The sequence below is a fragment of the Peromyscus leucopus genome, chromosome 4 (assembly GCF_004664715.2).
Source record: "Peromyscus leucopus breed LL Stock chromosome 4, UCI_PerLeu_2.1, whole genome shotgun sequence".
NCBI lineage: Eukaryota > Metazoa > Chordata > Mammalia > Rodentia > Cricetidae > Peromyscus > Peromyscus leucopus.
Window position 1 is genome coordinate 47,377,904 of NC_051066.1, and position 15,560 is coordinate 47,393,463.

Here is a 15,560-nt window from a genome sequence, read left to right on the forward strand (position 1 = left end):
CAGGAGAGGTACCCACTCCAGCCTGTCTCTTGTGAGAGTCAGAACTCACACAGGCTCTCCTCTACTTACCTTAACTTCATAGAGGGTCCTGCATACATTGGGAGAGTTTGGGGTGTAGCATCTGGGGGGGACGGAAGTTCTTCACAGCACTAGCTTTCCCACTTGCTGAAGTTTGTACTCCAGCCCTGCCCAAAGAATGACAAAGTAATTCCTCTTTGAATGTGACGAACCTCAGAGCACCCACTCACATTTCCACATGTCCCTTAGAGGACAGTGAGGCCCTTGTAAGCATCCAACACGAGAGAACATTTTCTAACAGGAGCCACAGAGGGCAAGGCAGGGCTTGGGGGCAAGCAGGCAGGGGGTTTCCAAGAGCGGCTTTGAAGGACATCTGAAGCCACGAAAGGCCTCAGAAGAAAAGATGCGTGTCCCCAAATCCATCCTTGCACCCACGTCTCTGACTGGCGAATGCAGTTGCTTGTGTCTTGATTTCTGTGACAGGGTATACTCCAAGGATGCAACCAGATGTGCGCAGGCTACCTCTTCCAGCCGGACAAGCAGTATGACGTCTCCTATGATACCGGGGACAAGGCGATTCAGTGTGGCCGTCACGTGGACATCTTCAAGTTCTGGCTGATGTGGAAGGCAAAGGTATGAAGGGGGACATCCAGGAAACGGAACTATGGCTAGCACAGACATCCTGGTGAAGGACAGGCAGCCATGTATCACAGATAATCCACTGCGCGTGTAACTGTGTCCAGATAACTGAGTTAACTATATTTTCTTTGTGAATGGAATAACTCCCTCCCTGTGCCAATCCTCTCTTCTCCAGCCCATTCTCCTTAGTTTGAGTCACCATGGAAATTTCTTATCCTTACAATTCTCTTATTACTAAAAATGTTGTCAAGATAAGGACTTCCACAACAATTCTTTTTAAAATTTAAAAAAAAAGTTATTTGTATCTATTTTGCATGTGTGTGTGTGTGTGTGGTGTGTGTGTGTGTGTGTGCCGTGGCATGCAGGTGGAGGTTAGAAGGACACTTGCAGAAGTTGGTTATCTCCTTGCACCATGTGGGTTCCCAGATCGAACTCAGATCGTCAGGCTTGGCCACAAGCTCCTTTACCCACTGAGCCGTCTTGCCTGCCCTCCACAATAATTCTTAAGAATTCTAAAATTATTTAGTGCAGATGTAGAAAAAGATATAAGACTGCTGTGTTAGTCTGAAAAGAATCCAGAATTTCTTCATGAGGCCCCTCATCAAGGAATATATACGCATATATACACACATATACATCTGTATGTATATGTACATAGACTACAGTTTAAAGTTCCACTTAAATAATGGCTGTCCCATCACTTACACTTTATACTCTACTCTGGAAACTGCACAGTGTGTGCATTGTATGTGGTGCCTGTGTAGATGGGTGTATGTGGCGCTTTTGAGTGTGTGGCACTATATATGTGTATGTGTGTATGAGGCTGTGTGTGTGTGTATGATATTTTCTGTGCATGTGTTTGTGGAACTCTGTGTGTATGGTGCTGCTGGGATTAGAACTTGACACTTGATTCTGGGGACTCATGCTGCTGAACTGAAGTACACTGTGCTTGCAGCCATCACCCCCTTCAGTTGCATTTCTGAATCTATGATAAAGCTAAAAAAATAGGAGGAAGGGAGGTTATCATGTGACTGTTTCCAAAGCATTTTCAGCCTGGATAGAGGTGATTTGGATCTCACAGCCTTGCCTCACATCTGTTGTTTCTATTTAGCTTCTGTTTGCCAGTTTTAATAATTTCCATAGTGCAGATTTGGACTAGCTTTCCCTTCAAACAGTAAGGCTCTCCAGCAATATCTAGTCAGATATTTATTTCTTCTATAGGAAAAGCTGGCAGGTGATTAGTTTTCTTCCTTGTTAAGTCATCTTGCCTTAATGAAGAGTCTGCATTTGATTTCTCCCACAAAGTAATTGCAGGCATTTTGAGCATATAAATGCCTTCAGCACTATAAGAGAAAGAGCCCTATCATTTTGCACTGCTGTAATGACCACATGGTCTGTCTCCATAATTACAGCTTCATTTTGTCTTAACAGTGGCCTCTTGAACTGTCCCCGGGAGGTTCAGCCCCTGGCTTGTGGAGGGAGGATCCTGGGGTGGAACTCCTTTGCAAGGGAGAACCCCCAGTGCCACTACTTAGAGAGCCTCCTGTTTGCCAGCTTGGGTTCTGCCCAGGCTCATCTTCATCTACAGGCCAGCCTCGCGCATCTGCTCTCGCTAACACCAACCCACTCAGCAGCCTGCATGCCGCTCTGCCAGTCAGCCACGCTGGCTTCTGAAATGCACGCTCAACCAGTTTGTCAATAGTTAGAGCTAGTGTAGTCTTGGGGCGTGCACTGAAACCCGTGCCTTCCACACCTGCCTGCTGGCCTGTCGCTGGGAGGGAACAACACTGTTCTGTGAAAGGTGGATTGCCTGTGAGGACTGGGGACAGGTGTGGCCAGGATATATGGCTGGGGAGGATGCAGTCTATGAGAGCGTCTTCCAAAGCATCTATGGCGAAGAACCAGTTGATAGGTCCTTTGACCTCTCACGGACCAATATGAAGCTGTTAGGAAATGAATGTAAAACACAAAGCTGGAGTCGTTACTTGCTGTACCATCAATAGGTGTGGGTACTTGCTTTAAAGTTTTTGGATGGAACCAGGAGGTGACTCAGCAGGCGGGGGTGCTTGCCACCAAGTGTTCGAGCCCCAGGAGTGACATGGTGAAGAGAAGACCTGACTCCCATGAGCTGTTCATCTGATCTTCACACGTAGGCACAGAGAGGGGGGGGGGGGGAGAGAGAGAGAGAGAAGAGGAGAGAGAGAGAGAGAGAGAGAGAGAGAGAGAGAGAGAGAGAGAGAGAGAGAGAGAGAGAAGAGGGAAGAGGGGAGAGGGGAGAGGGGAAAAGACAGACAGAATAAACGATTTTTTAAGCTCTTAATTTCAACTTCTCTACTCATTCCATCCTGGACCTGCTACAGTCTGTAGTCTGGTCTCAGTCCAGGCACGGCACATTGAGCAGCACTATCCAAAAGCAACTAGCTCATGGCTAACTTGTAGGACACTAACACGCTGCTGAGAACAACTTCCAAGAGACCAAACCAAGGTCTTCGGAAGAGAAAGCATTTTCTTGCATGCAGGGCTTTGAAGAAGCTGAATGGATTTCATTAGCTGGTTCTTCCTAACTGTCTCCAAGACTACACTTCCTTATTTGACCCATAAACAAGGACAGCATAGCCTTCCCAAATGACCTCCATGGGGAAATGCCACTTGATATCAACAAACACAGTTCTCTTCTTTGAAACAGGGTACTGTGGGATTTGAAAATCAGATCAACAGATGCCTGGAGCTGGCTGAGTACCTCTATGCCAAGATTAAAACCAGAGAAGAATTCGAGATGGTTTTCGATGGTGAGGTAGGTTGTCCTCATGGACCAGACATGGTGCTCCCAGAAAAACCAGGAGGGGACTTCTAGAAGCTTGGATGATTGACATCTCATCATCTCATCCAAAACAGGACTTAAACTTTTCCCATGCATGGCCCCTTTCACCCAAGATATCATTACACAACTCCAGGTATATAGAAACAAAAAATAGACATATTGAGGATGAATAGTAAAGATAATTATTTTAAAGCAATTCTCTAGTAGACAGTTTTGCTATGTACTAAAGACTAAAGCGAATTTTCATACTAATGAGATGGGTGCTCTTGTTTATTTTTACACGAAGAATTAAATTTTGACTGGCTGTGTGATATTGCAAGATGTAGAGAATCCTTAACAGTTTTTCAGAGTTGAATGAGATTTTGATTTTACAATCTCCAATGCAGAGGATGCTGCTTTGCATTAACGTATAGTATATATATACATAGTACAAAACTGGCAGAATGTCATTAGGAAAATATTAAAAGTCCTTGTTTTCTGTAATTGAGCCATTTTCTAGAGGCATAGAACACTTTATCCGTACGGTGCAAACACTGCTGTTCATAGCATGCAGCAGGCTGGATTCTGAGGGGAGCCGTTTCAGGCAGCCCTCCTTGACACCGTGTGGCAGTACATGCAGTACAGGTATGCATGCTGTATGCTCAAAACCAAGTCTGTAGTGAGGTGACTTGAAGCAACTCGCCAGGCGCTGCCGGCGAGCCCAGATTCTCTAATTCAGAGTTAAGTTTTGGTCATTCTAGCATCACAAGTCTTTGCAATCCCCCACGCTCAGTCATACAACCCCAGATAAAGTGACAATGTGCAGTAAGAGGTACTGAGCCCTGAAGGATGTGGCTGTCCACCAGCCCTTCACACCTAGAGTGCTTCCTGTGGCAAGTCCTAACCCTTCATTGTTCTCAGCTCTGTCTTGAGTTGGACTCTATCCATGATAAGTATCTCCCAGACCTCAGAAGCTTAGAGGTCAGGTGTATCCTCATCTTCCAAGGCTGGCTCTAAATGAAGTTTTGCTGTCCATGGATTCATTATGAAGAGAGCCAGATAAACTGCCTCTGCCTAGGTTCACACAGTCCCCTTATTATACACAGTCAAGTACCTGTCAGCCCCATGTTTCCTGGGTGTCAGCCGTGTGCCAGAAACTGGGTTACATATTATTAGCCAAAACAAATACTGTGTCTGCCCTGGTCGAGTTCACATTAGAATAAAGCAATATGGAATCACTGCCAGTCCTGGTAAAAAGAAAGCCTGTTCATAACCCACTGAAACCTAGCACCACCCACAGCTGGCAGGTGTCTATTTACACTTCTCAAGATGGCATGTGAGAGTCACCAAAGATCACCAGAGTCCCGAACACTCACGGTCAGCATGTAGTGCGCCTGCACCTCGTCTGTGGAGCTTTTCTTTACGTTAGGGTTTACACTTTCTAGTAGAAGGTTGAAATGAGAACTGATGTCTCCAGCCACCTAGAAGCAGGCACAGTGCTGGTGACACTGAAGGAGAAAACTGCAGACCTCTGTCACCAACAAACGCACACGGATCAGTAAAGGAAGCTGAGCAGCTTTCCTGCTGTACAAACGTCAGAGTAGCACCCTTTCCTGAATTACTCAAATGACGTTATTTTTAGCGTTTCAGGGTACAAAGGCAGTAGGTTTGGGCAATCTAGAAAGTTGGTTGGGGCTTGGGGAGACTGGATAAGCTGTGTTTCCTGCCTGGTCTGTTTATGCACCCCTTTGCTTTGGAGGTATTCAGACCTCTTTCTTTTGGACTGAGGAGGGAAAAAATGTTTTTTTTTTCCTCCATAACTGCTGGCTTTTGGTCAAGTTCTAATCATTTTAATTTTGTTTGCTTGATTGTCTCTTGAAATGTCTGCAGCCTGAGCACACAAACGTCTGTTTCTGGTACATTCCACAAAGCCTCCGGGGGTTCCAGATAGCCCTGAGCGGCGAGAAAAACTGCACAGGGTAAGGACGCGCTTCCGGTCTCATCTGCCCTGCCCTGCCCCAGCCCCCGTTTGCCTCCCTGGTCAGGCCATCCTCCTGCTGCTGTGCTCTTCCCAAAGGGGAAGGATATAAAAGCAAAGTCTCAGGGTGGGGCCCTGGGGAATGGGGTGCTATATCTTGATATATACCTCTGGGGTCTGCATTGCCCGCTTGCTGCGGTTCAGATACGGTAGGAACCTCTCAAAGATGGAGTCCCACCTTGGAATGGCGTATTTCATTACAGAGGCTCTATGCACAGCAGGTGAATGAGAAACCTCCTTGGAAGGTCCCACATTCCCCTGTGTCTGTCATTTTACTAAGTCCAAGCCGACTTGAATGCTGACTCATCCTCTCTGTTGAGTCCTACATCAAGTTGTATCCATTCTGAGTTCTTGACATAATTAACACAGTAGGCATGCATCCACTCAACGGATATTTGATAAGCTCAGGCTGTGGGAGTGTCCTGTGCTCCAGGCCACACACAACCACAACCTGTGGTGTTGTCTGTCTTTATTTCTTTTTTCCATTGTATTATCATTGTTCCAAGACTGGCTTTCAAGATTTAATTGCCCAGTGCTTTCTAAATAAACTCATAGTTGGGTGGGCTGAGCTATTAGCTGTGGAAGATACTTGGTTCTAAAAGTGATTTTGCTGTTGTAGACAAATAGCAAAAAGTAAACCACGTTGATCTGTTAAAAAAAAAAAAAAAGGCCGGGAGGTGGTGGCACACGCCTTTAATCCCAGCAGTCGGGAGGCAGAGGCAGGTGGATCTCTGTGAGTTCGAGGCCAGCCTGGTCTACAAAGTGAGATCCAGGAAAGGCGCAAAGCTACACAAAGAAACCCTGTCTCAAAAAAAAAGGGGGGGGGATTGTCACCATTGGTGCTGAGTCTGGCTTTATCTTCTCCATCACAAGGTGGCCCCCAGGATCAAAGCCCTGATGATGGAGTCGGGGACAACCATGGTTGGCTACCAGCCTCAGGGGGACAAAGCCAACTTCTTCCGGATGGTCATCTCCAACCCAGCTGCCACCCAGTCGGACATCGACTTCCTCATTGAGGAGATCGAAAGGCTGGGCCAGGACCTGTAAGCCCCCCTGGCTGAACCTGAGTCCTCCGCGATGCCCCCTCCCCTCCGGCACCCTTCAGTAGCTCACACACCCGGGCCATTTCACTGAAGGAAGTGAAAATCTCTTCAACAATGTTGTCACAACCTCACGTAAGCTTGTTTGTTTGCGCTAGCAAGATATAATGTTCTTAAAAAAAAAAAAAACTGCACATTAGGAACAGAGTATATATGTACAGTTATATATACCTCTCTATGTATATGTATGTATCGTGAGTGTGGCTTAGTCTCAGACCACAGCATGTCTCCCGTCCCCTAGAGAATTAGCCTCGCCTCCCGAAGTTAGGAAGAGGTTAACTGATGGCGCCCCCGCTGCTGTGTCTTAGGGACCCAGGGAAATGCTGCAGGTGGGGGCCTACCTCCCTGCCAGAGCCGTTCCCACCTGAAGGGATGACGAATGTCAGAAGGCACCTGTAGATGACAAGTGTCACGCCCCCCCCCCCCCCCCGTTAGTCCCCCGCTAGGGGAAATAGTAGCAGAGCCTGTCACAATTGTGCCGTTGCTGTGTTTCTAGAGATTAATTCGTGTAGACGTGTATGTTACCGTTGTCTGTCTTCGGGCAGGGGGGAGCACATATAATGATTTAAATTGTATGTCAGCGAAAGATTTGCTTATTTATATTTGAATATATACCATGTTAAAGAGGCATCTTGTATTTTCTTCCCATTTGTAATGTATCTTATTTATATATTAATGAAGTAAGTTCTGAATACTGTTTATGGTATTTTCGTGCATTTGTGAGCCAAAGAGAAAAGATGAAAATTAGTGAGACTTGCATTTATATTAGAGTGCCCTTAACATAATGATTTAAACCTACGTGTACTGTCTGGAAAAGAATTCTGATGCTGTACATAGAGTCGTGTCTATGGAAATTCTGCTTCAGTAACCTCCGCTCTTCTTCCCCGTCTGGCTGTATGTCAGGTGTTCTCAATGCTTTTCTAGTAACTGTTGAATAATAACGACTAGATATCCTGTAATTTTGTAGTAGTACATGACCAATCTCTGTGACTCGCTTAGCTGAAACCTAAGGCAATGTTTCCGAAGATCTCCGATATACTGACCAGTCCCACAAGTGTTTTTGAAGAAATGAAACCCACACTGTGCGTTTTAGAGTATGCAAGAAAAATATAAATAAATAAATAAATAAATAAATAAATAAATAAATAAATAAAATTCTCCATGAAGAACTTGAACCATTTTTTTCTTCCAGTTTGTGTTATGTTATATATATATATTAAAAAAGAGTTCCAGGAGCCTTTACATGGGATCATCCATGGCCCATTCATTTCCCACCAGCTGGCTTGAGGTGATGCTCTGTCTCCTGGTTAAGCTGAGCCTTAACCAACAGTTGTAGGTTCCTATGGCCTTCATTGAGAAAATCGCTGGGTCTGTAGTTTAAGTATATTTGCTCTTTGTGCCCAGAGAAGGCAAAACAATCCCTGTTCCTCACTCTCCTGACTGCGTCCAGGAGTTGCATGTCTCATCAGTGAACGGATATTTCCATCCTCTACCTCAGGGACAGGTGTGGGCCCGAGGTTTCGATGGGGAGTGTGACAGACAAATACCCCTTCTAGTCTGGACCTTAGATCATCTGTATCTTTGCCTGTCCGTCACAGAATCACAGCTTCCTGTTATCTGTGCTTGTACAGTGGTTCCAACTTATTTCCTTAAAATACATAGTTAGTTGCCGAATCATAAGAAAAAAGGCCTCAATTACTGCACCATTCTGTTAAGCTATAAACAGTACCTTATTCACTAAATACAAGGCTTTGTCTACAGCACACGTGGGAGATAGAGATGTGACCCTCGTACATAGCACTGAGATTGATTTAACCAACTGGACCATAGGGAGTGGTCAGAAAAACACGTTATTCTTTTCTCTTCTATTCTTTCAAACCCTTCCTGTGGATTTCTCCCCTTCATGGTCTTATTTGAATTCAGTCCATTCCCATAGCTTTTCTGGCCTTTCTGGTACAAGGAGTGCCTTGTTTTGGCAGTCAAGCGTCCAGTTCCATGAAGTAAGAGTGCCTTCAAGGGGGCTGGAGAGCTGGCTCAGCAGTTAAGAGCGCTGACTGCTCTTCCAAAGGACCCGGGTTCAATTCCCAGCACGCACACGGCAGTTCACAACTATCTGTAACTCCAAGATCTGATACCTTCCACACAGACATACATGCAGGCTAAACACCAAAGCACATAAAATAAAAACAAATAAATTAAAAAGGAAAAGGTGTATGTGCTACCACACCCAGTGACATTATTAACAAAAAGTTTTATGCGGCATAGTTCCTCTCTGCCCCCTGATTCTGCCCTTGTTTCAGGCTGCAAGCTCCTTGTAGAGAGGTAATGGGGGCTGCTGGTGTGTTCTCTTTAAAATCTCTTTCAGCTCATTTTTCTAGTAACTGTGTTTTCTCATATAGGTCAGACCTGTAGGCAGAAAGGGCTAAAGTAACAAAGGAATAACTTTTTAAAGACTTTTTAAATCATTTTAAGCCAGGCGGTGGTGGCGCATGCCTTTAATCCCAGCACTCGGGAGGCAGAGGCAGGAGGATCTCTGTGAGTTCGAGGCCAGCCTAGGCTACCTAGTGACTTCCAGGAAAGGCACAAAGCTACACAGAGAAACTCTGTCTTGAAAAACAAAAAAAAATCATTTTAAATTATGTGTAGGGATGTGTGTGTGTGTGTGTGTGTGTGTGTGTGTGTGTGTGTGTGTGTGAGTTTGTGCACGTGAGTACAAGTGCCCCAGAAAGTCAAAAGCATAGAACCCTCTAGAATTAGAGTTGCAGATAACTGTGAACCCCCCATCCCCACCATGTGAATGCAGAGAACCCAATAGTATGAAAGGCAGTGTTCACTCTTAACCAATGAGCCATCATCCAGATGCCAAAGCCATACTTTTACCAAGTTGTTACATCTGGCATTAGATCTTCTGGACCACAAAGAATGTTTTTGTTTGTTCTTAGTGGGACAATTTAGGAGTAGAATTAAGGAGGCATTTTAAAATAAGGTAAATGCATTCTTTGTAGTGTTCTGTGTGATGTTCTGTGAGTTCTGACAACCCAGCTTGTCATGTCACTGACGGCATGATCAAAGGCCTCCCCAGAAAGTCCCCCTGTGCCTCTGACCTGAGCTCCCCTCACCTCCCAGCCTCTGGAGCCCAGCTTGCTGGCCTCTTGAGTTCTGCCTTCCATCTCATGTTCATGCTAGACCATGTGGCCTTCAAGTGTGCTTCTTTCTCTTTACCTAAAGCATTTGGGACTATGCATATTGTCTGTGTAAGCATCCATTTCTACATCCGCATGCTCTCCCACTTATATGGAAAACTACAAATTATTTGAAATTTAAGGAGTTTCCAGTTTGGGGCAATACAATAAAATTACTAGAAACATTAGCATGTATATGAACACAGATATGATTTAATTTGGGTAAATAGCAATGTAGGTGCAGGATTCCCAGATCATATGCTGGGGGTATGCTTAAGTTTAAAAGAAACTGTTGAGCTAATTAAATGAAACCTGTAGGGACTAGCTTTGAGTTCCTGCTTAGCCCATGGAGGTGTAAACACAGCTTCCAGTGGAAGCCTCATATGTTGGAGGTTTACCTCTGATAACTCCTTCAAGATTTATTTTACTATTTTGATGTATGTTTCGTGTGTCTGTGTGTAAAGCAGATGCCAGAGGAGACCAAAGGTATCGGATTCCCCTGAGCTGGAGTCCCAGGTGGTTGTGAGCCACGCAGCATGGTTGCTGGGAACTGAACTCAGGTCCTCTGCCAGAGTCCTAACGTACTCTTAAGCACTGCGCCATCTCTCCAGCTCCTGACAACTCATCTTTTAAAGATATATTTATTTTTAATTTTATGTGTGCGGGTGGTCTGTCTGCTATTTGCATTAGTGCATATACTTCAGTTGGCTTGAGCATGCTTTCAGGAGTAAATACCATGAGTTTTTTCCAGGTTTTTTGTCTGTCTGTTTCGTTTTCAGCCTTTATGCAGATGTTGTTCTGAGCATCGCTATTTCCCAGTGCACATGTACAAAGGTTTTCGAAGATTAATCTATAAAGGAAATGTCAGAATCACGGAAAGCAGTAGTCGTGCTGAAGTGGCAAGTCCAGCTCCCGGGGGCCTTGCTGCATAGTCTCACCATCACTTGGCCTAACATTTTGCACTCTGGAGACAGAATAGCCATTAGATTGATCAGTGGTGTGCTGTTTAGGCTTTTTGAAAGTGGACTCAGGGAGCCAGGAAGCCCTCCCTTGTCCCAGACTCAGGCGTGTTCATCACAAATATCCCCCCAAACCCCCTGCCCTGAGGTAGTCTGGATCCCCAAGTCTAAGACAGAGAGATAGGAAAAGCAGCACATGGCTAAGGGTATGAAGAACATCCTTGAGAACAGCTGGAAAGCAAACCATTTCCAAGAGAGATGGCTGTGTTTATCCCATAATCTAGAAAGGCTGGCATGGAGAACGAGAAGCTGGACACTCATCCCTAGGAGAAAACTCTCTAACCAAGACTCAGTCAGAACTCCAGCTGACTGCTTCAATGGGGCTTCCTCAGTTGGTTCTGTGGGACGTTGGACGTGCCCGTTGGTGTTATCATCTGCTCTCTTGTCTTTCTCTTTTACCCACTAGTCTTAGTTGAGATAACTATTGCTATGATGCAACACCAAGACCAAAGGCAGCTTGGGGCGGAAAGGGCTGATTTGGCTTGTACATCATGGGTTATAGTCCATTGCAAGAAATCTGGACAGGAACTCAAGCAGGGCAGGCACCTGGAGGCAGGAGCTGATGCAGAGGCCATGGAGGAATGCTGCTTACTGGCTTGCTCCTCATGGCTTGCTCAGCCTGCTTTCTTGGGGTTTTTTCTTGTTTTGGTTTTTTAAGACAGGGTTTCTCTGTAGTTTTGGTGCCTGTCCTGGATCTCGCTCTGTAGGCCAGGCTGGCCTCGAACTCACAGAGATCTGCCTGCCTCTGCCTCCCGCATGCAGGGATTAAAGACATGTGCCACCACCGCCCAGCTCAGCCTGCTTTCTTTTGGCACCCAGGAGCACCAGCCCAGGGATGGTCCCACTCACAATGTGCTGGGCCCTTTCCCACCAATCACTAATTAAGGAAATACCCTACAGCCAGATTTCATGGAGGCATTTTCTGAATGGAGGTTCCTCTTCTCCAGCCACTCTAACTTGTCAGAGTGGACATAAGCCATCCAGCACACTGGTGGCTTTCTGTCTGGCTGCCCCGGTTGTTTCTTTGGATGTGGTAGGCGTCTGATTTGACGATGCTTTGCTACATACCCACGATTACTATTCATCCTATGCTTGTGCTTGCCACACACTGAATAAACCCACTCCTCCGAAACCAAAATGCTTGCTATTGTAGATAATCCTCGGGACTGCACAGGCGAGTCTGAGAAAGTGTTTCACTGTGGTAGATTTCAAGTCTTCCCTGACTACAGATACAGGTGGACATCCTTCCCCATTATGATTATGAGCCGCCTGTGATCTAAAGGACTCTTGACCTTCGCCCGATTCTCGAGTGAGATGGCTCCTCCTTTTCATGTTAGGTGGTCTTCCTATCTTCCCAATGCTTGTTTTGTTTTATTTTGTTTTGAGAAGACCACGTAGCCCAGGCTGACCTTGATCTTGTGAACTTCCTGCCTCTGCATCCTGAGTATTAGGAAGGCAGGCAAGAGCCACACTAGGCCTTGCTTCTAATTCTTTTCTAAATTATATGTTTGGCAAATGTCTTCTCCTAATTTGGGGTTTGCCTTTCACTCAGTAAGTACTCTTTTGAAAAGCATACATTCTCACATTTAATGTAATAAAGCTCCCAATGCTTTTATTTGTGGTTTCTGTTTCCACACATCATCTTTAAGTTCGTTCTTGGCCCAAAGTCACAAAGCTATTCCCAGATATTCACATCTAGGGTTTGAGAACTGCCTCTTTCTGTTTAAATCTTTAGTCTACCTTGATGCCTTGAATTGATTTTGTGTTTGGTTCTTCTATGAGAGTGAAAGACCCGTGATTAGCCCTTTAGTCTTTCATATAAATTTTAGGACCAATTCATCAACTTGCACAAAATGATGCCTGCTGGATTTTTTTTTTTTTTTTTTACTGGAATCTCAATTCTGTGAATCAATTTAAAGAATACCAACACCTTTTTCAATATTGCATAAAGCAACAATTGTGTTAGGGTCCTCTAAAGGAGCAGAGCACATGTGCGAGTACCTTTAGAGGTATCCCACCAACCACACACACAACCCCAGACAGAGAGAGAGAGAGAGAAGAGAGAGAGAGAGAGAGAGGAGAGAGAGAGAGAGAGAGACTTTTTTAGTTGACTTACATTAAAACAGTGATGATAGCTGTCTCATGCCTGAGCAGCTAAGCCTGCAATGCCTGGGTGTCTCAGCAGTTGGGGTCATCCCCCTGTGGCTGTCTCACACGGGAGGCTCACAGCTCATGGTGGCACCAGAAACGCTGGTTCTGGTAGTCAAGCGGAGGCAAAAACCAGGCAAGCTCTCAAAGTGAATCACTCAGCAGCAAGAGGTAGCAGTGGCAGAAGATGGACGACCCTCCTTCTGGCCACCCTTTTGATCTGGGCTGCTCTCTTTGGGTGGTCTCCACATCAATCAAGCATCAGGACCATTCTTCCGTCAAGGCTCACTACTTGGGTTGGTTCAAATTTGTACAAGTGACACTAAAGAAGGTCAACCATAACACACACCTAATAGCCAGCTTATAGAGCTCATTGAACTAGGTCAACTTGAATACCTTCAATGACTTTTTTTTTTTTTTTCCCCTTTGAGGAATGGTCTCACATGAGCTAAGCAAGCTCAGTATGTAGCCAAGGGATTACTTGAACTCCAACTGCTCCTTCCTAATGTTTGGATTACAGCATGTTCACCAAGCTTTGCTGCTAATTTTTTTTAAAGGATTTATTATTTATTATGTCAATTTTACAGTGTTCTGCCTCATGCATGCCTGCAGGAAGAGGCACCAGACTCATTCAGATTGTGAGCCACCATGTGGTTGCTGAACTGAACTCAGACTCTGAAGAGCAGCCAGTGCTTTACCTCTACATTCTCCACCCTCAATAATTTCATAACAAATATGCCCTACATCGATGGGTCTTCCTAGGTGCCTTATATTGTCATATGTTTAAATAGCATTCCTTATAATCTCATTTTCTGATTGATTATAGTTGATACAAATGGAATTGGGATAATGTTCTCAAAGCCAGAAAGTTTCACAACATATATATATATATATATGTTCCAGGTGTGGTCAGTCAGTGTGCTCCACCCTCGGCTGGCTGATGAGATTCTGGACTTGGAGTCATGAAGCCTCAGGCCCAGGTGGAGTCCAGGAGGAAGCAACACTTGAGACCTTTGTGGTCTGGGCTTGAGATGGAAGGTGGAGCTGTGCTGCCCTCCCATTTTGCAAATCTAACAAGGACTGTGTGTGTGTGTTGTGCGTGTGTGTGTGTGTGTGTGTGTGTGTGTGTGTGTGTGTTTGTTCTTTTTTTCCTTTCTTGCCCAAGCGATTTAGATTAGCTGCTATGTATTTCTGGTTAGCTGTTTTCTTTCCCCACCACCTTCCACGTTATACTCCGGTTACTCTAGGTGTCATAGAGGACCTGTCTCCGGTTACTCTAGGTGTCATAGAGGACCTGTCCGTCTCTTTGCTCTTTACAGGTTCATAGTTTTTACTCTGTTCTCACCGACAGATAAGGGCCTTGGAATTGTTTCCCTCTTATTGTCTGCCTCCCATCTACACACCAGTGATATCCGGTATTGTAAGTCTCTTTTAACCCACAATTTGTACACTAATAGTCTTTTTTAGTTTGGTTTTTGCCTAGATGCACCCATCCATTCCCAGCTACCTTTGATGGTGTGACTCCTCTTAGATCTCAGACCTTTCACGTGGCTGTTTTCTCTTTCCTTGATCTCTGTGTGTCTGAACTTAGCTTTCTCAAAGCCTGTTAGCTGCCCTGCTTTAGGATGGGCCTCTGAATTTGCTTCCCAGCTTCCATGTGAAGCAGACTTGAAACAGTCGTTTGGATGACTGGCCACCTGGCAAATGGTGATGGTAACTAGTGCTAGCCGATGTGGATGGTTTTCAGCAGGGAACATTCTAATCTCACCAAAAGGCTCTGCTTCTGGACCCTGAGGGATTCTATTATCTTTCACGAAGTCAGGGAACCATGTATGTGCATCACACTTATATGGAGATTTTACATCCTTCATCACAGTAAAGGAACTGAATACAGCAAATGAATGCAAGGGACCTCACTGTATTGGAAGCAGATGAATGGGGCTTTATGTGATCTATTTAGCATGCAAGACTCTTCCCCATCTAATAAAAGCACTTCAAACCTTCTCTGGTTTCTCAGTTCCATTGGAACTGGACATGTCTGAGTGAGGGGTTGTTATTGCGTTACACTGTTTCCATTTTACTTTGCATAAATTATCCATTCTTCATTCTTCTCCAAAGTAATTTGGAAAGGCAAACGCACCCGCTCTCCGATTCCAGGTGTGCTCAGTCAGTGTGCTCCACCCCTTGCCTGGCTGATGAGATTCTGAACCTGGAGTCATGAAGCCTCAGACCCAGGTGGAGTCCAGGAGGAAGCAACACTTGAGACCTTTGTGGTCTGGGCTTGAGATGAAAGTTGGGGCTGTGCCCTCCGCCCCCATCTTGCAAATCCACACTGTTCATGTCAGCATCCTCTAACAAGGACTGCATTTATCTGGAAGGCTCTTGCTGCAACTAATTGCCACAGATTTACTAGCTTAAAACAATACCATACTCTTTTCTTGTGATCTGTAAGGGAACATGAAACCAGTCCCATGGGCTGAAATCACCCTATTGAAAGATCTATGCGGCTGCTGGAGGCTTTGGGGAGGATCCGTTTCTTGTCCTTGCAGCTTGCAGGAGCAGCCCGCACCCCTTAGCTCATGGTCCTGTCCCTGTACCCCTTCCCTGTTCCCTTCA

The 15,560-nt window shown here is 45.3% G+C and overlaps 1 protein-coding gene across 4 annotated transcripts in view; it reads left to right on the plus strand.

The window, feature by feature from the left end:
• Gad1 (glutamate decarboxylase 1) overlaps window positions 1–15,560 on the plus strand; it is a 48,916-nt gene that overhangs the window by 30,851 nt on the left and 2,505 nt on the right. For 3 of the 4 annotated variants that reach the window (XM_037204865.1, XM_028881963.2, XM_037204866.1), the window contains exons 14-17: window positions 502–651; window positions 3,344–3,451; window positions 5,348–5,436; window positions 6,369–7,638. In XM_037204865.1, the coding sequence (XP_037060760.1) occupies window positions 502–651; window positions 3,344–3,451; window positions 5,348–5,436; window positions 6,369–6,393 (372 nt within the window). In that variant the 3' untranslated portion in view covers window positions 6,394–7,638. Of the gene's footprint in view, window positions 1–501; window positions 652–3,343; window positions 3,452–5,347; window positions 5,437–6,368; window positions 7,639–15,560 lie in introns of those variants that run through there. The other variant, XM_037204867.1, reaches the window with a different exon arrangement.